This window comes from Phyllobates terribilis, unplaced genomic scaffold (genome assembly GCF_046119375.1).
Source record: "Phyllobates terribilis strain yellow unplaced genomic scaffold, ASM4611937v1 Scaffold_7__3_contigs__length_470593459, whole genome shotgun sequence".
Taxonomy (NCBI): domain Eukaryota; kingdom Metazoa; phylum Chordata; class Amphibia; order Anura; family Dendrobatidae; genus Phyllobates; species Phyllobates terribilis.
Window position 1 is genome coordinate 51,357,327 of NW_027362767.1, and position 21,122 is coordinate 51,378,448.

The following is a 21,122-nucleotide window of genomic DNA, read 5'->3' on the forward strand; positions in this document are numbered from 1 at the left end:
TCCTAGGATGTTGATCATCATATGTTCCAATTAGCCTAGTAAGGGAGGTCTGTTCGGGCCTGGAGTGAGACACCAGTAATTTAGATCTATCCTGTTTAAAGGCATGATTAAATGCTCTATTGATCACCCTTGTTGGATAGTCCCGATCAGAAAAACGGTCCTTAAGGTCCCTAGCCTTATGAAAATAGTCAGAGGTAGAGGAGCAATTTCTCCTTAATCTTAAGAACTGGCCTTTAGGGATCCCTTGTTTCAAAGGAACCGGATGATAACTATCCCATTTTAATAGGCTATTTGCTGCTGATGGTTTTCTAAAAATAGATGATCTCAATAAGCCAGATTCATCAATTGATATTATAACATCCAAAAAGGCAATCTTTTTACCTCCTATCTCATAAGTAAATTTAAGGCCCAAATCATTTTCATTGAGGCGCTGTATGAACCCAATGAAGGGTGATCAATAGAGCATTTAATCATGCCTTTAAACAGGATAGATCTAAATTACTGGTGTCTCACTCCAGGCCCGAACAGACCTCCCTTACTAGGCTAATTGGAACATATGATGATCAACATCCTAGGATTATGACAATCCTGAGAAAATATTGGGGTATCTTGAGGACAGATCCGGATGTTTCCAAATGGATTGCAGACTATCCCTCTGTCACCTTTAGGAGAGGCAGATCTGTCAAAGATCACCTAGTACATAGTCACTTTGTGCCCCCCAAGAAGGAGGGGACCTGGTTGGATAGGAGGTCTACTGGTACTTTTAGATGTGGACAGTGCACTTATTGTCGTTATGTCTCCATCTCAGATACATTTGTGAGCTCTGTAACTGGACGCACCTATAGGAACAAACATTTTGCTAATTGTAAAACAATAGGTGTCGTCTATGTATGTACGTGCACTTGCACAAAAGATTATGTGGGAAAAACCAGAAGACAATTTAAAGTACGTATTGGTGAACACTTAGGTGACATCCGAAACAAGTGAGATACTCCTCTAGCGAAACACGTCAATACACACCATGGAGGTGATTTAAATTCTATTACATTTCGTTCTATTGAAGTGGTGAGTCCCTCAGTGCGACAGGGGGACTGGGATAAAAGAATTCTGCAGCGGGAGTCCAGATGGATTTTCTGGCTCGAATCTCTGAATCCCGGGGGTATTAATGAACAGTTAAGCTTTTCTAGCTTTGTATAGCCTTACTGTTGTTTCAATTAGCCTTACGGATAAAAATCCTGATCAGCCTTTTTTATATATCTACAGATAGTCCCGGTGTGTGTATTCACCATACTGGTGGACTTTAATACTGGCTTAGTTACTCACACATAAGTGGATAATATGCTACCTATTCCCCCCCCCCCCCCCCCCTTTTCTTTGGGGATGGATGCACATCTTTTTAATTATGGTGGAATATTCAGCTCATCTTGTGATTTTCCGGGTCTATTGTTTTGTGGCAGTGATTGTCTCTTGCATGTTCCCGTTGAACTGAGAGTAGCGGTATCCTCCATGCAGATAGTGAAACGCAGTCTGCGTTCCACCTGGTGGTTCCAGGAAGTGACATAAAAAGCGGGAGGATATGTACTTTGCTTACGCATTCTTCGTACGATCCCTTAGCTAATACCCTGGGCTACGCAATCGGAAATGACGTATTACGTTGGGACCGGAAGTGATGTTAAACACGGTGGTACGCTAGTTTCTTAAAGCTTGCGTCTCGTGGTCAGGGTAACGCTGGGATTGATCACAGGTGAAATTAATCTCGTGGCACATGGCATTCCACAGATATATAGGGATGAATCCCACCATTGAACATGCGGTTGGACTCCGGTATACAAGGAGCTATTATGCGGGCATCTATTATGGCTCATCTCCTCTAATATTTCTTGTCCCCTGATGAGCCCCACATTGAGGAGGGGGTGAAACGCGTAGGGACGAAGGGACTAATCCTAAGGAATAACTTTACTGCTGATGATTTTACACCAGTCTGAGGGACCTGGAAAATTGATGCCTGGAGTGCTGTTACTATTTTGGGGAGTTCTGAATTGTGGATTGACTATATTCAGTTATGTATATAAAAAAGGACATCTAATGGACACCACTCAAGGCACTGTGTGAATCTCAGATGGACTAGAGATTAAGATAAGTGTATTACTATTTCTTATTTGGTCTAACTAGTACACATTTTTACCTATTCCAGTGGGTTGGGACAAAGGGATTAATTATAACCTTATTTGCGGATGACTTTACACCAGTCTGAGGAATCTTATAATATTGATGTCTGGAATATTGCTATTATAGCTTTGGGAAATTTTGTATTGTGGATTGACTACATTTAGTCATTGTACTAAAGGCCAACTAATTGATATCATTTATGGCATTGCTTGAATCCTAGTTTGATTGGGGATGAAAATATTCCTAATATTTTTTTCGGACTCGCTCTGACTGGTACACATGTCTATCTATTTATATTAGTGGGCTACTGTAAATCAAAAACCTTCTATTTGTGCAACTATATATATTTTTGCCCACTCACCACTGATATGGTATTGTTGTAATTTTTTATATTGAGCATGTCAATTATGACATGAATAGTCTACAATTGGTCCATTTATATGTATGTGTGTGGCATCTTTTGACTGTGTAGGGATACCTAGGGAAAGGAGAGGGACAGCCTCCGAGGAGCGGGGACACCATCTGAACCTTAGGGTGAAAAACACTCCGCTGTTAGGTAGGGAGAGCAATCTTATTAGGTGCTATCCAGGGTAAGTTTGTCTGAATTAATTGCTAATTTCATATTATATTCTCCTTACATGGTATCCTGTTTTTTAGATATATGTGTAGTTTTTTCTCACTTGTACTATAGAGTACACTTTTAAGTATAATTATTAAAAGTTAATTTTTATTGGGTATTTTTTCTGTCTATGGTTCTCTGAGTCCTAAGGGAGCATGATATCACTACACTACAGAGATGAGAAGATAAAGAAGGCGTCTGCAATGCGAAACACAGTGACGTTCTACAGCCGGATCCAGAACGACTGTTTGTCACACTTGATACACCCGTGACAGTTGGCCTGTGTTCTAGTGCATATGGGCTATTTTCCACATGGATCTCTCGTGGAAAAAATGAGCATGCTTTTTTCTTGTCTGATTTACAGACCAGACTACTGCATGTACCATAAACGTTGGCAGGTCCTGTACCCATTGGCTATGCAGCAAGTTCACCAATTTGGTGTACATGACTGGTCCAATAAGTTCAGCTGCCAGTGTGAGCATAGCCTTATTGTAAGTTCAGACAAATAGATTTTTGGCCAGACTGTTGTCTGTGTGCACAGGAACCACACATAGACAGCACACTGAACCAATGTTAGCCAACGTACAAGTGCATTTGCTCAATATTCTCAGCGTCTCGTTTGTTTTGTGGACAAGTCAAGGCTATGTTAAAAGTTAGAAATCTCTTGCACCCGTCTAAGGTAGGGATGAGCCCACGGAGCTGCACACGGACCCAGTTATGGCCGCCAATTTCAAGAACGTTCTCTGCTGTAGAGATGCAGGTACCACTTGTCCTGATTACTGTGGATTGTCCTACAATTTTGTACTCAATAGTCTTGTTCCCATGTAGTGAATATGCTACAGATTTGCAGGCAGAAAATATACAAGTAATAGGTTGGAGATGTTACCATATTTTACTTATGTGTTTTGCAAAATATCTGCAAAGTAAATTGACCCACGCTGCAGATTACTAATCTGCAGGATTTCATTGTACACTACACAGTGACCTGTACCTGTTTATAATGTATATGGTGTGACTGGTGTCCTGTGCATACCTTTATGCTGTACTCATAAGACCTTCCCGTGACTCTGCTGACTCAGTGCAGTTGGGTGTGTTCTGGAGCCCGGAGACTGTCACTAATACAGAAGGATCCCAGCTGTAGGCCGAAGTGCCAAACAAAACAACCGCCTACTAGTTCCAGGCCTCGGCCATTGGATGCCGACTAACTCTTCCAATACAGATTGACTTTTTGAAGGAATGGAAGGCGCACGGAGTGTTGACCCGATTTGTAGGATACTTTTCTAATGATATTTCGGGCACATTCTTCCCATACTTCGTCATGCTCAGATTAGCTCATTGCTGTTCTCTGTCAACACCGAAACACCCTGAACGTGATAGAAACACCCAGCACTGTGCTGTTAGCTCCGAATTACCCGGTATTTTATTTTTATACTTCTGGCTGAGAGTTGCAGATTTGCAGCCTGAGGCTGTCCGGGAATGCTACAGCTGGACAGCCACAAACTGGAGACCACCTAAAGTGAAAAAGCAGACACTCTGCCTGGTCTTGTCCCTTTAACTATGCCTGCTGTATAAATGAATGAATTAATATGCCTTATCTGCATATGATATTTCAGCCATGGCTGTCTACTTATAATAATAATAATAATAATAATTTAATACTAATAATAATTTTTATTTCTATAGCACCAACATATACCGCAGCACTTTACATTTTAGAGGGGACTTGTACAGACAATAAAAGACATTACAGAATGACAGTAATCACATAAATCAATAGATACCAGGAGGAGAGAGGTCCCTGCTGCTCGCAAGCTTACAATCTATGAGTGTAATGCGTCAACATACTTGTCACGTATTTTTCCTGGCACAGTGGGGAAATAGCCGGAAGGAAATGTCACAAACATTTTTATTTATGAAGAATGGGATTAGGATGTCTTGGAGATGGCCGGTGTCATATCTTGTCACACATGTTTCCAATCACAAGTTATTTTGGAGATCTTCCCAGGCGAGCTCTCTGAGCGGGTCAAGCATGGGATCATCCAGAGAATGTCTGCACACCAGTAATAGATAAACGCCGCTCCTTCCTGATAAATCGGTGGCTTCCTGGAGCAAATGTGCCATAATATGTGAAAAAAAAGCCATTTGTTTCATAATGCAGATGATTTTTCTTGCAGTGCTGCATAATCTGTTTTGTTGCTCTTATGATCTGGGACTGAAGCTGCGCAGATGGAGGCTGATCCAGAAGTAAAAGGGGACTCAGTATTTTACATCAGTATTTAAAAGCCCAAACCCAGAGTGGATGACAAATGTAGAAGTGGTGACGTTTCTATTATACCTTTCCTCTAATTGTTCCACTCCTGGCTTTGGCTTACATATACTGATGTAAAATACTGACCAAATACTGAACATGTGATTATGGCCTTTAGATGATAACCCATTCCCAATGGCCGCAAGATTCTGAAAACATCATGATGCAGCGTGTGTTATCACCGTTAGGATACATTCACACATTCATTCTACATGTCCTAATTCTATCCATTTTTTTCTCGGGCAGCACAAGTGCCCATAGGGCTTCATTCATCTATACGCACATCAGTTTAATAAAAAAAATAAGGCCCTGTGTGTCCGGTCCGTGAGACTCAGAGCAGGTCCTATTCTCATCCATTTTACAGATCAGACTCGGCAGTTCAATTTTATGGGGATCCGTATAAAACAAACAAAACATGGAATCCATGATTCATTCGTTTTTAACAAATCCATTTTTAAGAGTCACAGACAGTCTACTTGTGGTTTTTATAAAGGGATGAGAAAAAAACCCAGATACAACACAGAGGCAAAACGGATGACACATGGAATAAAAATGGTCTATTTTACATGGATGTAAAACTGGACATGGATGTCCTTGCAGAAATACATTTTACCCTTTATGTCGCAAAGGATGACATTGGCACGCTGCAGCCATGGTGGTCAATCTATGCCTCGGATTTTCTTTACAGTATGTGGATTAGATTTCTATGACTCTTCTGAATAGAAAATCCCTTGTGCATTTGTCCCATGGCACGACACCCTTTTACTTACCACTTAATGAGTTGGTTGTTCCCTTGCTCTTTGTTACTTGCACTCGGTCACCAGCAGTTATTCTCTTTTGGCCATTGTCACACGTCCAATATTCATAGTCCAAGTAAGGACTGCAATGTCCGGTCTGGCTGTAGGTGACAGAGATATATGTATTAAGCTGCGGAAAACGGTTCAGGAGACTCTGAACCGATCCCGACATCGCAGTCTATTCTCAGACAATGAATTTTGGACTTGCGAATCCGGCTTTATACTGTGTAAGGCGAGGTACACCAGCTGTGTGACTCATATGTAAGTCAAATCTATGGCTGCATATTCTGCATCTGAACTGTGCAAAAGGTAAAAAAATCTATATATTTTTGCCAATAGTAGTAAACCAGATGCGGTATATGGTGCAACACAATATTAGTAATCTAAGGGGTTTTTCTTTTTATTCTCATAGTCTTTGATTTTCCTGGTACGTGATTGGAGTTTTCCATATGAATTCCCATACGGGGCAGATGGAGGATCAAAGTTTTTAGAAAAACGTCTGAAGGTAAGCGAATTTTGAAATGTGTAAAAACAAAGAAACAGGTCATTTAGCTGGGGACAATGGGATAATTGGTTATCTCCAGGTGATCGGATCAAGAGATCAACCTGTAATATTCATTCTCCATACACATTCTATTGTCAGCAGATCCTGTGAAAATCGATGCACCCTCTAATATTATGCTAAATGTAATTTGATTCATTGATGTGAAATAAAACAGTACCGTGCCTTTAAGGCCTCAACCCAATATTTGCAGATGAATAAATGTGTAGTTTTAATTGGCAAGGACATGACCTAAACACTTTCCGTTCTGCGTTGCTCCAGGTATCTGAAAACCAACATGAAGAGCTGCAAAATGTTAGAAAACATATCCACTCCTGCTTCACCAACATCTCCTGCTTCCTGCTGCCACATCCAGGTCTCACCGTGGCTACAAATCCAAATTTTGATGGCAAGCTTAAAGGTGGGTCACTCGTACTGTTCCGTGATTATCCTCGATATACCTTCACTTTAATCACAAATTACAGGGTTATTCCCATCTCAGACATTACAGAGAAACAAACAGAATTCAAGCACTAGAAGTGACGGCTCTGATCACAAGAGCTTACGATCTTTGAGGACATAGGGGTGACATTAGAGGAAAAAATGACTGTATTGTATAGTGTTGTAGACATATTTTTATATAAAGCAGGGTAATACACACAAACTGCATGAGCCAGACACCAGCCAGTATCTGTGATGTGAAGTGTTTTAGAGTGAAAGATATCTGTGGGATCCTGATTTCATCTAACTATCTGGGGTAGCACAATCCAGAGAACTGGTGCAGCATGAGAAAAGACAGAAGTGGGAGGTTTGTATTATGGAGGATGTTATTATTAGATTATTAGCAGAACAGAGAGCACAGCCAGGGTGTTAGCGAAATGAGGAGATGTAGGGCAGTGCAGGACTGTGGAGAAGATGTGCAGAATGGTAGACTGAAATGAGGAGGAGATGTAGGGCAGAGCAGCTCTGTGGAGAAGATGTGTAGAATGGTAGACTGAGATGAGGAGGAGATGAACGGCAGTGCAGCACTGTGGAGAAGATCCGTAGGGTGGTAGACCGAGATGAGGAGGAGATGTAGGGCAGTGCAGCACTGTGGAGAAGATCTGTAGGGTGGTAGACTGAGATGAGGAGGAGATTTAGGCGGTGCTGCACTGTGGAGAACATCTGTAGGGTGGTAGGCTGAGATGACGAGGAGATGTAGGTCGGTGCACAACTGTGGAGGAGATCTCTAGGGTGGTAGACTGATATGAGGAGGAGATTTAGGCGGTGCAGCACTGTGGAGAACATCTGTAGGGTGGTAGGCTGAGATGACGAGGAGATGTAGGTCGGTGCACAACTGTGGAGAAGATCTCTAGGGTGGTAGACTGAGATGAGGAGGAGATTTAGGCGGTGCAGCACTGTGGAGAACATCTGTAGGGTGGTAGACTGAGACGAGGAGAAGTAGGGTAGCAAAGCACTGTGGAGAAGATCTGTAGGGTGGTAGACTGAGATGAGGAGGAGATGTAGGGCGGTGCAACACTGTGGAGAAGATCTGTAGGATGGTAGACTGAGATGAGGAGGAGATGTAGGGCAGTGCAGCACTGTGGAGAAGATCTGTAGGGTGGTAGACTGAGATGAAGAGGAGATGTAGGGTGGTAGACTGAGATGAGGATGAGATGTAGGGTGGTGCAGCACTGTGGAGAAGATCTGTAGGGTGGTAGACTGAGATGAAGAGGAGATGTAGGGTGGTAGACTGAGATGAGGATGAGATGTAGGGTGGTGCAGCACTGTGGAGAAGATCTGTAGGGTGGTAAACTGAGATGAGGATGAGATGTAGGGCGTTGCAGCACTGTGGAGAAGATCTGTAGGGTGGTGGACTAAGAGGAGGAGATGTACAGTGGTGCAGCACTGTGGATAAGATCTGTAAGGTGGTGAACTGAGATGAGCAGATGTAGTGTGGTGCAGCACTGTGGAGAGCTTTGTAGGTGAGTGTGAAATGTTTATATTGTATTGTGTAGTAGATGGGCAACCTGTGCAATGACTGGAACAGGGTGGAAGCATCGGTGTAGCATCGCTGCATTTAGAATAGATTGCAGGCGAGAGTTAAGTGACAGTAAGACTTATTATTAGTGGGCTATAGTATTCATGATAGCAGTGAATCGGGGCTATTACTTTATGTTCAGTGTGGGTTTAAAATCTGGGCCGCCCCATTGATCCTCAGAAGGAAGAGACCACAGCGCTGATTTCATACTGTGTCTTCTAAGATTTTTCTGTTCATTGCCTCTCCTGGCCTCCCAGCTGTGCAGGAAATTGGAGCCTTTGTGCCGCTGTGCGGGATAAAACCGTGCAGGTATTGCAGCACTGAATTAGCGCTGCGACCCTTCATTTGCAGGATTGTGAGGGGCCCAGAGGTCAGACCCCAACATTCATACAATAATGACTTATCCTAGCAATATGCCATCACTTCATATTCTACTAATACCCCTACAGAATAGCAGATGACCACTAAATGTGACACCGCAACCTGTACTGTTTACATGTGATTTGTGAATACAAATTTACAACTTACGGTATATAGTTCCTTTTTTGTCATCACTAGTTATTTTTTTTTTACTTATTTTTTTTATTGTTGTGAATCCCTTTTATTTGTCTGGTGTGAGTAAGTAGGACTTTTGTTGTGCAGTAGGTGAACACTATATAAATATCAGGAAATACAAGGCTGCATTTGTTGTTACAGAGATAGATGAAGAATTCATAAAGCATTTGAAAGTTTTTATACCATGGCTTCTGAGACCAGAAAACCTGGATGTTAAAGAAATCAATGGCAATAAAATAACATGCCGCGGTCTAGTGGAATATTTCAAGGTATTTATTTTTTGTGTCTATAATGGATGAGGAACACATGGTCTGGCACTATATGGAACTATATAAGGACCTACACTATGGAATCACTATTAATAACGCACATAACTTTTATTCACTTACATCTGTTAAATATATTTATTTTAAATGTAGTTAATGCCTCATGCACACAGCGGATCTATGTGCACCGAGCACTGCAAGTGCCACCATGACGCCTCTTTATGTCACCATATTACTGGGGTGTTCATCTAAAAGAATTGCAGAATTCCTCTGTAATACTGTATCAGCTGTACCGCCATATGGAATCAGCACCACATGGGGGTGCACTGCCTGCGTTTCCGTAATAGAGCCCCCAGCTTCTCCATGTCCTTACCTTGTCCATCACGTGGCCCTCGATTATAGCCAGATATCCATTGAGCAGCGTCTGGCTTCTCTCCCCTGACCATATGGTTGCCATTCACTTCTGCAGTTTTATAATGTGTTTATTGATGTGGATTTTACCCGTCTGTGCCCACCATTCACAGCGAGCTGCCAAACAGAAAAATAATGCCAGCATTCACAGGAGCCATCATTATCGCTGCATTGTAATGAATTAAATATGTGCTGGTGATTAATATATGTTTACTCGCATTTCCCAGGAAATCAGGGATCCTTGCAGATTCTGTCCACAATGAATTCTCTGCTGATCTTTACCGTCACATACAGGAGCAGATGCAGAGCTGTGTTACATTTCCTTTCTTCAAAAGATTTGACTGCACATAATAAATATATAAGACTTTGTGTCCTTGTTCCAGGGTCCCAAGGGGACGATGTGATCTATAAATACATAGCTGCAGATGGAAAGATTGTGGAATGTAGGATATTGTGTAGTGCACGGCCCATATCATTCTTTATTTACAATTTGCAAAGTTACAATATTCCATATATAGTTAAAAGCTTATGTTAAGTAACTTTATTTACTTACTGTATTCCATATGTTTATCTACCCCAGTCAGATCAAAAGCTGCAATCATAATTACAACCTCTTATAGGGTTGTCCTAATCTTTTATCTTCAGGCACACCAATCCTCTGCCTCCTGCTTGATAGTGGGCTGTGTGCTGATGACTGACAGTTCAGACCAATGGCATGGACGCACCACTGGCCCGAACTATACACTCTCCCATGCTGCAAATAGAGGAAGCTTTACCTCTGTGGCATCAAGGGAGCAATGAAGCTGGCTGGATTCAGTGACTCGGCCAGCTTCAGAGCAGCGCTTACAAGCTCTTTCCATTACAGCTTGCAAGCGGGACAGCTCAGTGGCTCAGTGGTTAGTACTGTTGCCTTGAGCACTGGGGTCCTGGGTTCAAATCCGATATCTGCAAGGAGATTGTATGTTCTCCCCAAGGCTTTTCTTCCAGTTCTCTAAATTTAGATTGTGAGCCCCAGTGGGGACCACAATGACAATATGTGTAAAGCGCTGTGGAATTGATGGCGCTATATTATTGAGTAAAATACGTAAGTGCTACACTCCTTGCCCAGGAGACTGGCCACCACTACATAGATGATGGGTAACCTGGGCAGCGAGCAGTAAACTATAGAATTACAAATCTTTGTGTTCTTGAGAAGGGAAAGTTTTTTTTTTTAATCAGCAAATTGTCAAGTTTCTTGTTTTTAAAAGCACTTTTCAGTTTCACTCATTTAATAAGATGAGAAACCCCCTCCAATGCAAATTTGATATGACATTATACAATGCTTTCTATGCACTGGATTCTAAGAGAAGAGTTCCTTTACTACAGGATGGGCCATTTATATGGATACACCTAAATTAAATGGGAATGGTTGGTGATATCAACTTCCTGTTTGTGGCACATTAGTATATGGGAGGGGGAAAACTTTTCCAGATAGGTGGTGACCGTGGTGGCCATTTTGGATCCAACTTTATTTTTTTCAATGAGAAGAGGGTCATGTGACACATCAAACTTACTGAGAATTTCATAAGAAAAACAATGGTGTGCTTGGTTTTAACGTAACTTTATTCTTTCATGAGTTTTTTACAAGTTTATGACCACTTATAAAATGTGTTCATAGTGCTGACCATTGTGTTGGATTGTCAATGCAACCCTCTTCTCCCACCATATAGATCTATGTTGTACAGGGTATAGAACCATATCTATATGGTTCCTGCCTCGGATTTACTTCTTCTCCAGGCACGGATCCGTCAAGCAGCTGCTAGGTTGTATCAGCTCTGTAAACTTCTAAATGCATCTTTGCATGTGAGTAAAGTGTAAAAAAAAGGCGGCCATGAGCATTAGTTTATGAATACAGACGGTTGCAACCTAAACGATCATTCATAAAATTTAGCTAAAAACCATAGTTTTAGCCGACCAATAACAAGTACACTGTCTGGAAAGAAGTCGGTGCAGTTTTAAATTATCATCTGATAGTCGCCAGTCCACAAAAGATAATACTTCCAGATCAGCTGCTAAGTCTTTTGCGCATTAAGCATGTGTGATTTTTTTGGCCAGTAAGTTCTAGAATATGTATGGTTGTATCAGCGTGCCAAGCGTTCGCTAGATGACCATTCATCCCACAGACATTAGCCATCAACTACTTCATTCAAATGTGTCTGGCAATCTACTCATTAGATTTCAGTCCACCAATTTTAGCAGGGCCGTCAAATCTGTATTTTTGTCTCTTTTCTGACAGATGATGTCGGGGAAGGATATGATTGCGTGGTCTCAATTCAATTGCCCAATCCTTTTGCTCTGTTGGCAGATAAACCACTGCCAGACAAGCCTGGCAGCATCTTATTCCTCTCTCCCCAAGCCCGTGTGTGCCTGTGTATGGGGGAATTGAGTGAGATAATAGTGGACCACGGCATATTGGCACCTTTCGATTTGCTTTAACACAATATAAGTGCTCAACCATACCTGCAGATTACATCTCAACAGTGTTAAATTGTTACCCTGTGTGACATAAAAGTGCTTTATTCCATAACAGGCCTATATCAAGATATATCAAGGCGAGGAGCTACCTCACCCGAAGTCAATGTTACAGGTAAGTTTATCTTACTTGCTCTAAACAGTGTAAAGATACTTAATAAATAGAAAATGTAGAGTTATTTCCAGGTATGGACTCCATATAATAAAATTCTTCTACCACATGTTCAGAAGATATTGTGTGTGTCCTAGAGACTTTTTTTTCTCTAAATATATTCCACAAAGTGATTGCCATCATATAGCCTAAACTCCACCAAAGCCTCTCCCCAGGAATGAGCACGAGCCGAGCATATTAGCAAGCACATCCTGACATATTCCTCGTTTCCATCAGATCAGCAGCACCAGAGAAGAGTATCAGACACTTATCTATCTCTCCTTATAGGAACAATATCCTTATATGTGGAAGAATGATTAATTGATCACTATTCTTGATTTTTTTCCCTTAGGCCACAGCAGAAGCAAATAATCTCGCAGCCGTGGCCACAGCAAAAGATTTGTACAATAAGAAAATGGAAGAGGTAAGAGAAGAGACGTGGCAAAGGTGAAGTCTTTTACAATGGCTCTACATTAAGGCCGAATTCAGACGTCCAGATATCACAGTCCGAGGCTGTTTAATTCAGATCTGGAGACTCCTGGCCTGAACCCTGATCATGATATATGGACGGCAGAAGCTGTGCCACTTAAAAGGGAATTGTCTCCAGATTTTACAATCCAAACTGCGCAAGTTATAAAGTAGCTCCCTTAGACCCGATGAGGCTGATGCACTTACTTTGCAAATCTATGTCAAAATGGCTTGTGTAATCCTTATGGGAAGTTTTCCCATTTGATGTGAAAATTAGCATCAGTTTTAGCTGGACCCATAAATTGATCATTTTAAATATTAAAATGATACAGGCATGTTGACATCAACTTTTTTTTTATATGTACCCCAGCTTCATCAGATCTATTTATTAATTTATGCAGCTTTCACTATAAAATGTTGTGACTGATCTCCTTTTCTTATGCCGCCTCTTGTTTTGTTTGCCAAAAACACAACCCATCCGTTAAATTGACCGGGCACGCTTTGTCTCATCTTAGCTTTGACCCCTTTTTCCAGATTCTCCAGTGAGGTGTAAGAAGTGTCATTTTTTTTTTTTTGCTGCTTTTCTTAGTTTTTTGTACTTGTATTTTTTACTTCTGCATCAATTTCATGTTGAAGAAAAAAATGATTATTCCCATCTATTATATATATTAATCTGATTTGATTTTTTCCACCCTTTTTACTCCACAAAGGTGTGTGGAGGGGACAGACCCTTTTTGGCCCCCACTGACCTGCAGCATAAGCATCAGGAGCTGAAGGAAGATTCTGTCAAGCTTTTCCGGGGTGTGAAGAAAATGGGAGGCGAAGAGTTCAGCCGGCGATACCTCCAGCAACTGGAGAATGAGATTGACGAGCTTTACGTCCAATACATCAAGCACAATGACAGCAAGAATATATTCCACGCTGCCCGCACCCCGGCCACGCTGTTTGTGGTCATATTCATCACTTACGTGTTGGCCGCAGTCACCGGCTTCATAGGTCTGGACATTATCGCTAGTCTATGTAACATGATTATGGGACTCACGCTCATCACCCTGTGTACATGGGCCTATATCAGATACTCAGGAGAGTACCGAGAGCTGGGAGCAGTAATAGATCAAGTGGCCGCAGCACTATGGGATCAGGTACTGCTCATTAATGATGTTTTATACTTTTACATTATTAAATGGGTTTTCTCATTTTCTTTTCTTCAGAAGCGCAGCGCTTCCTGTCCTCCTAATTGCCGATGGGCAGTGCCCTCCTGAAGATTGCCAGTTCGGACCGGCAGTATGGTCCCTCTGCTGGTCCGAATTGTGCACCCTCCCATGCTGCAAGCAGAGGCATCGAAGGACGATGCTGCCAGCTTCAAAGCAGCGCTTACAAGCTCCAAAGCAAAAAGCTTGTAAACACATGTTCCTTGCCTATGAAACCTACCTCTGATAGACTCTAGAGGTGGACGGTGACCCGAGCATCAAGCTTACACTATAGAATTAAAAATCCCTTCCTTCTTGACATCGGAGAGGATTTTTAATGAAAGTTAAATGGCAAAGTTTCTCCTTTTGACAAGCACTTTGCAATTTTTTACCCATTTATTAACAGGAGAGAACCCCTCTAAATGCTATGTGACTGCAATAGAGGTGGAATGTATGATAAAATTAAAACAGACATTTTCGTAACTGATACTAAATCTGCTAAGTTGTGCAGCAATACATCCCCTCGTGGATTTTGAAGAGCCGGGTGACTTGGATGTAATCTTTTATGTAGCAGATGAAGAGAGAAGCTCCTGCTTTACAGGCAGAGCAATGCCATTGTTTCTGTAGGTTACAAATTGTATTGCTATGGGAGGTGCAGAAGTAGCATTTGCACCTGAACCCTGGTGTCTGTAGGGAGCAAAGGCCTCTCTGGGGGGCTATTACGTGTTTTGCATTGGTTCCCGGAAACATGAGCTCAAGACTGCTGTAATAAAACTACTAGTGGGGAAAGGGAAAAAAGGGAAACTGACAGATTCATGGTGCCCAAACCAGAGGTACTGGATGCATGGCTATGTGTGTTTTACTATGCATTTCAGATGACTAGACCAAGAGACACGTGCCCCAGACTGACAGGTCTCTCCCTATGTGTGTGTATATCGAGAGACCGATCAGTCTAGGCAGTGGGATAGGGAGAAGCCAAAGGGAACCGGCCTCATGGGCTAGTCATCCGAAAGGCATAGTAAAACATACATGGCTGCAACAAGGCAGCCGGCGTCCGATTCATGCAGCATGTGATCCGGGCAGCATGAATCTCCTGTCAGGTTCCCATGAAACGACCCTTCAGGTCCCTTGATTGGAGTCCTGAACTTTTTTACATGCTTTATGCTCTTCTGATTGACTTTTTTTCTTCCATATACTCACATTTTTTTCAATGTGGGTAGTGAGAGTGCACACAAACCATGTAAATTACATATATTGACTAATCCCTACAGAAAATAGTTTACAAAATTGACATGACTTTTTCTTCTTTTCAATTGCTGCTGGAAAAGGGAAGCACCAATGAGGTAGGATTTCTACCAATGATCTGTATGAATTGTGTGACCGGTGACACTCCATGTAACACGTCATTTGGAATATCCGAAATGTGCTGAAGTCTGCGCCGCGCTGAATCAGTTCCCATGTTTAACTGAATCAGTGTGATGGAGATTTAATCACGTTCAGTGTGATGGAGATTTAATGACGTTCAGTGTGGTGGGGATTTAATCACGTTCAGTGTGGTGGGGATTTATTCACGTTCAGTGTGGTGGGGATTTAATCACGTTCAGTGTGGTGGGGATTTAATCACGTTCAGTGTAGTGAGGATTTAATCACGTTCAGTGTGGTGGGGATTTAATCACGTTCAGTGTGGTGGAGATTTAATCACGTTCAGTGTGGTGGGGATTTAATCACGTTCAGTGTGGTGGGGATTTAATCACGTTCAGTGTGGTGGGGATTTAATCACGTTCAGTGTGGTGGGGATTTAATCACGTTCAGTGTGGTGGGGATTTAATCACGTTCAGTGTGGTGGGGATTTAGTCACGTTCAGTGTGGTGGAGATTTAATCACGTTCAGTGTGGTGGAGATTTAATCACGTTCAGTGTGGTGGGGATTTAATCACGTTCAGTGTGGTGGGGATTTAATCACGTTCAGTGTGGTGAGGATTTAATCACGTTCAGTGTGGTGGGGATTTAATCACGTTCAGTGTGGTGGAGATTTAATCACGTTCAGTGTGGTGGAGATTTAATCACGTTCAGTGTGGTGGGGATTTAATCACGTTCAGTGTGGTGGAGATTTAATCACGTTCAGTGTGGTGGGGATTTAATCACGTTCAGTGTGGTGAGGATTTAATCACGTTCAGTGTGGTGGAGATTTAATCACGTTCAGTGTGGTGGGGATTTAATCACGTTCAGTGTGGTGGAGATTTAATCACGTTCAGTGTGGTGGGGATTTAATCACGTTCAGTGTGGTGGGGATTTAGTCACGTTCAGTGTGGTGGAGATTTAATCACGTTCAGTGTGGTGGAGATTTAATCACGTTCAGTGTGGTGGAGATTTAATCACGTTCAGTGTGGTGGGGATTTAATCACGTTCAGTGTGGTGGGGATTTAATCACGTTCAGTGTGGTGAGGATTTAATCACGTTCAGTGTGGTGGAGATTTAATCACGTTCAGTGTGGTGGAGATTTAATCACGTTCAGTGTGGTGGAGATTTAATCACGTTCAGTGTGGTGGGGATTTAATCACGTTCAGTGTGGTGGGGATTTAATCACGTTCAGTGTGGTGGGGATTTAATCACGTTCAGTGTGGTGGGGATTTAGTCACGTTCAGTGTGGTGGGGATTTAGTCACGTTCAGTGTGGTGGAGATTTAATCACGTTCAGTGTGGTGGAGATTTAATCACGTTCAGTGTAGTGAGGATTTAATCACGTTCAGTGTGGTGGGGATTTAATCACGTTCAGTGTGGTGGAGATTTAATCACGTTCAGTGTGGTGGAGATTTAATCACGTTCAGTGTGGTGAGGATTTAATGACGTTCAGTGTGGTGAGGATTTAATGACGTTCAGTGTGGTGGGGATTTAATCACGTTCAGTGTGGTGGAGATTTAATCACGTTCAGTGTGGTGGGGATTTAGTCACGTTCAGTGTGGTGGGGATTTAATCACGTTCAGTGTGGTGGAGATTTAATCACGTTCAGTGTGGTGGAGATTTAGTCACGTTCAGTGTGGTGGAGATTTAATCACGTTCAGTGTGGTGGGGATTTAATCACGTTCAGTGTGGTGGAGATTTAATCACGTTCAGTGTGGTGGGGATTTAGTCACGTTCAGTGTGGTGGGGATTTAATCACGTTCAGTGTGGTGGGGATTTAATCACGTACAGTGTGGTGGAGATTTAATCACGTTCAGTGTGGTGGGGATTTAATCACGTTCAGTGTGGTGGGGATTTAATCACGTTCAGTGTGGTGGGGATTTAATCACGTTCAGTGTGGTGGGGATTTAATCACGTTCAGTGTGGTGGAGATTTAATCACGTTCAGTGTGGTGGGGATTTAATCACGTTCAGTGTGGTGGGGATTTAATCACGTTCAGTGTGGTGGAGATTTAATCACGTTCAGTGTGGTGGGGATTTAATCACGTTCAGTGTGGTGAGGATTTAATCACGTTCAGTGTGGTGGAGATTTAATCACGTTCAGTGTGGTGGAGATTTAATCACGTTCAGTGTGGTGGAGATTTAGTCACGTTCAGTGTGGTGGGGATTTAATCACGTTCAGTGTGGTGGGGATTTAATCACGTTCAGTGTGGTGGAGATTTAGTCACGTTCAGTGTGGTGGGGATTTAATCACGTTCAGTGTGGTGGGGATTTAATCACGTACAGTGTGGTGGAGATTTAATCACGTTCAGTGTGGTGGGGATTTAGTCACGTTCAGTGTGGTGGGGATTTAATCACGTTCAGTGTGGTGGGGATTTAATCACGTTCAGTGTGGTGGAGATTTAATCACGTTCAGTGTGGTGGGGATTTAATCACGTACAGTGTGGTGGAGATTTAATCACGTACAGTGTGGTGGGGATTTAATCACGTTCAGTGTGGTGGAGATTTATTCACGTTCAGTGTGGTGGGGATTTAATCACGTTCAGTGTGGTGGGGATTTAATCACGTTCAGTGTGGTGGGGATTTAATCACGTTCAGTGTGGTGGGGATTTAATCACGTTCAGTGTGGTGGAGATTTAATCACGTTCAGTGTGGTGGAGATTTAATCACGTTCAGTGTGGTGGAGATTTAATCACGTTCAGTGTGGTGGGGATTTAATCACGTTCAGTGTGGTGGGGATTTAATCACGTTCAGTGTGGTGGGGATTTAATCACGTTCAGTGTGGTGGGGATTTAATCACGTTCAGTGTGGTGGGGATTTAATCACGTTCAGTGTGGTGGAGATTTAATCACGTTCAGTGTGGTGGGGATTTAATCACGTTCAGTGTGGTGGAGATTTAATCACGTTCAGTGTGGTGGGGATTTAATCACGTACAGTGTGGTGGAGATTTAATCACGTTCAGTGTGGTGGAGATTTAATCACGTTCAGTGTGGTGGGGATTTAATCACGTTCAGTGTGGTGGGGATTTAATCACGTTCAGTGTGGTGGAGATTTAATCACGTTCAGTGTGGTGGGGATTTAATCACGTTCAGTGTGGTGGGGATTTAATCACGTTCAGTGTGGTGGGGATTTAATCACGTTCAGTGTGGTGGGGATTTAATCACGTTCAGTGTTGTGGGGATTTCCAAATTTCTTGGCACAAATGCTGCTCTAGTGAATACATGGACGAGTTACGGTCCAGCCACCATCACAGTTAAAGAACTTATACTTTGAGAACAGTAAAAAGATTCACAAGACCCTGTTCCAGAACCGACTAATCAGAGAAGGCGCTGGAGATGCCGGCAGGTTGGAGAAGGTTCGCAAGGCTCTGACTTGGTGGCTATGGACTACCAACGTGGCTGATGGACCAGGGTCCTGCGAATCATGAAACACTGGAAGGCTCTGTCATTATAACAAACTCCGTTTTACTCTTGAACGTTGCTGCATTTTAGAGGAAAAAAGAGCAATTGGCTTGAATGCCAGTTTACTCATGACTCGGGTGTTAGGCCGCCTGTAATTCCTTGCTCCTCTTCCTCTTTTGCAGGCCCTCTATAAGCTTTACAGCGCTGCCGCTACCCACAGACACTTATATCACCATGCATTTCCTGCCCAGCAACCTGAGGCCGCTGAAGATCACGACAGGAACATGTAACGCGTCTGTTATAGGCCCACAATAAAAGCTGCATGAACTTAAGTGTCCAAAAACTGGTAATTATTAAAAGGCAACACTGCACTTTTAAGAGGGGGCGTTCTACCATCACAGTTGTCGAGGAGGTTCGACGCCGCCTGACAACTTTTACTAGCAGGTCGTGGCGTGGGATTTCGTGATGGTGCCACCAGGCACGTGACCGGACCTACACTGGCTTTCGCTAATTTGCTTTGACACAAGTGTGTGATTCTCTCATTTATCCTACGATATCTCGCTTATGTGGCCACTCCTGATCACTATATTACATGCACACTTTGTTTCCGACTACTGGAGTTAATCGATGTCCTGTTGCAGCTTATATGTTACCTTACAGGAGCACAGGACCGATGCCATCCTGACGGGTGGTCGGCCATCGCGTCGGCACGTGCTCTGTACTGCTGCATTCACGCTGCTGTACACTTGTATTTATTACTATATTGTATATTTTGTTGTTATGGTACACACCGGTTATGGAGATGTTTCACAGGTTTTCTAAACATACATTAAAGACGATTCTGAGAGATGTTTGTTGTGCCGTTATACCCCTCGTGGGACCCTGTGTTAACGGGAACGTCTGCTAACACCATGCTGTCTGTAGGTCCGCACTGCTTAGTTTTATAATATATCATGGCAGAGGTTACAAATTATTTGTGAATTCTCCAAGAGCCATCATTTTTTTCATTTTCTGTAGTCAGAGTCGTTGTATCTGAGTTGTACTTTTGAATGACACTATTCATTTTACAATACAATGGAAAAATTGAAATTGTGCAAAGAAAAAAAAAACAAAAAAAAAGCAAGCTGCAATTTAGCCTTTTTTTATGGGATAGATGCGACACTTTGATTGCATCTTATTGCATTTTTTTGGTGCCGTTACATCAACCTACCCCCTCCCATGCAATTTTGACGTTGTTATCCTTTTATTTTTTTTATGGCCTTTACCATATTGGTTAATTACTTTTATATTTTGATAGATCAGACTTTTACAGAAATAGTGGTACCAAATATGATTTTTAATTATTTTAAGTGGAAGAAAAGGTAGGTGATTTGAATTTTTATAGCATTTTTAATAATTTTATTATAGAATAGAGTAAAAATCACGGTCTCTTATGAATCTCAGCCACAGGGTGGTCTTTACAGGAGCAGCGTTCATGGCTGGCACAGGGCACACACCCACCAGCACCCGTGATCGCATGGCTCTGTTGTTGTTATAAGCAGATGCTGGCTGTGTAACAACTGTCAGCTGCCGTGTATTATGCAGAATACACTCTCAAGTGCGCATTATAAAGAGGAAGCCATCATTGAGCCTACCAGTACATTACAAAAAATAAAAAGGCCCATATGCTGAGAGCAAATAACTTTTATTTTATTTTTGGGTGCATTGGGGTTCTTTTTTCTTTGTGTCCATTTGACTTTCTAATCTCTTAATTCCATTTTTTGGTAATGCCTAGTAATTATACAGCAATTTTACCATTTCAAATTAAAAAAAAAAAAAAAAAAAAAATGGCCCAAAGTTATCAAAAATGGCAAAAATAATAACATTGCCCCTTTTTTTTTTTATATATGCATGATAAAAACGGTTGCAGCATAAATGGATTTGTTCCACATTTTTTTTTTCGTGTCTAGAATATGTGACTTTTGTATTAAGTTTTAGTGCGCAGTATGAAATATTCCTTATCAGTAAGTAAAAAATTATTTAACAGACGGCGTGAGATATAGCTAAATTTTACGACAATGAAAGTGTGGCATTCTGCACAAAAATGTTGGTACAGAAGCGACAAATATGCCTCTGTTGCCTGTATAGTAATCATCTGCTTTCCACAGCTCGGCCGCCTCTGTGCGAGACGCGTCACTAAGGAACACAGGCTGCAGTGACACACGCCTCTGTTTGAGTTACAAGTCAAATACGTTCAACATCCGTGTTGGGCGTCCAGAATCTGCATGGACAGAGCTAGAAGAAGCAAAATGCCTTTCTGACGCCCACGTAGAGTTGG

At 42.2% G+C, this 21,122-nt stretch overlaps 1 protein-coding gene across 2 annotated transcripts in view; it reads left to right on the forward strand.

Annotated features, from left to right (window-relative positions):
- Positions 1-19,652, forward strand: part of ATL1 (atlastin GTPase 1) — a 39,139-nt gene extending 19,487 nt beyond the window's left edge. The window contains exons 7-14 of one of the 2 annotated variants that reach the window (XM_073638553.1): positions 6,306-6,398; positions 6,717-6,855; positions 9,151-9,278; positions 12,256-12,312; positions 12,701-12,772; positions 13,527-13,958; positions 15,335-15,349; positions 18,988-19,652. In XM_073638553.1, the coding sequence (XP_073494654.1) occupies positions 6,306-6,398; positions 6,717-6,855; positions 9,151-9,278; positions 12,256-12,312; positions 12,701-12,772; positions 13,527-13,958; positions 15,335-15,349; positions 18,988-19,095 (1,044 nt within the window). In that variant the 3' untranslated portion in view covers positions 19,096-19,652. The remainder of the gene's footprint in view (positions 1-6,305; positions 6,399-6,716; positions 6,856-9,150; positions 9,279-12,255; positions 12,313-12,700; positions 12,773-13,526; positions 13,959-15,334; positions 15,350-18,987) is intronic. The other variant, XM_073638554.1, reaches the window with a different exon arrangement.
- The last annotated feature ends 1,470 nt before the right edge of the window (positions 19,653-21,122 follow it).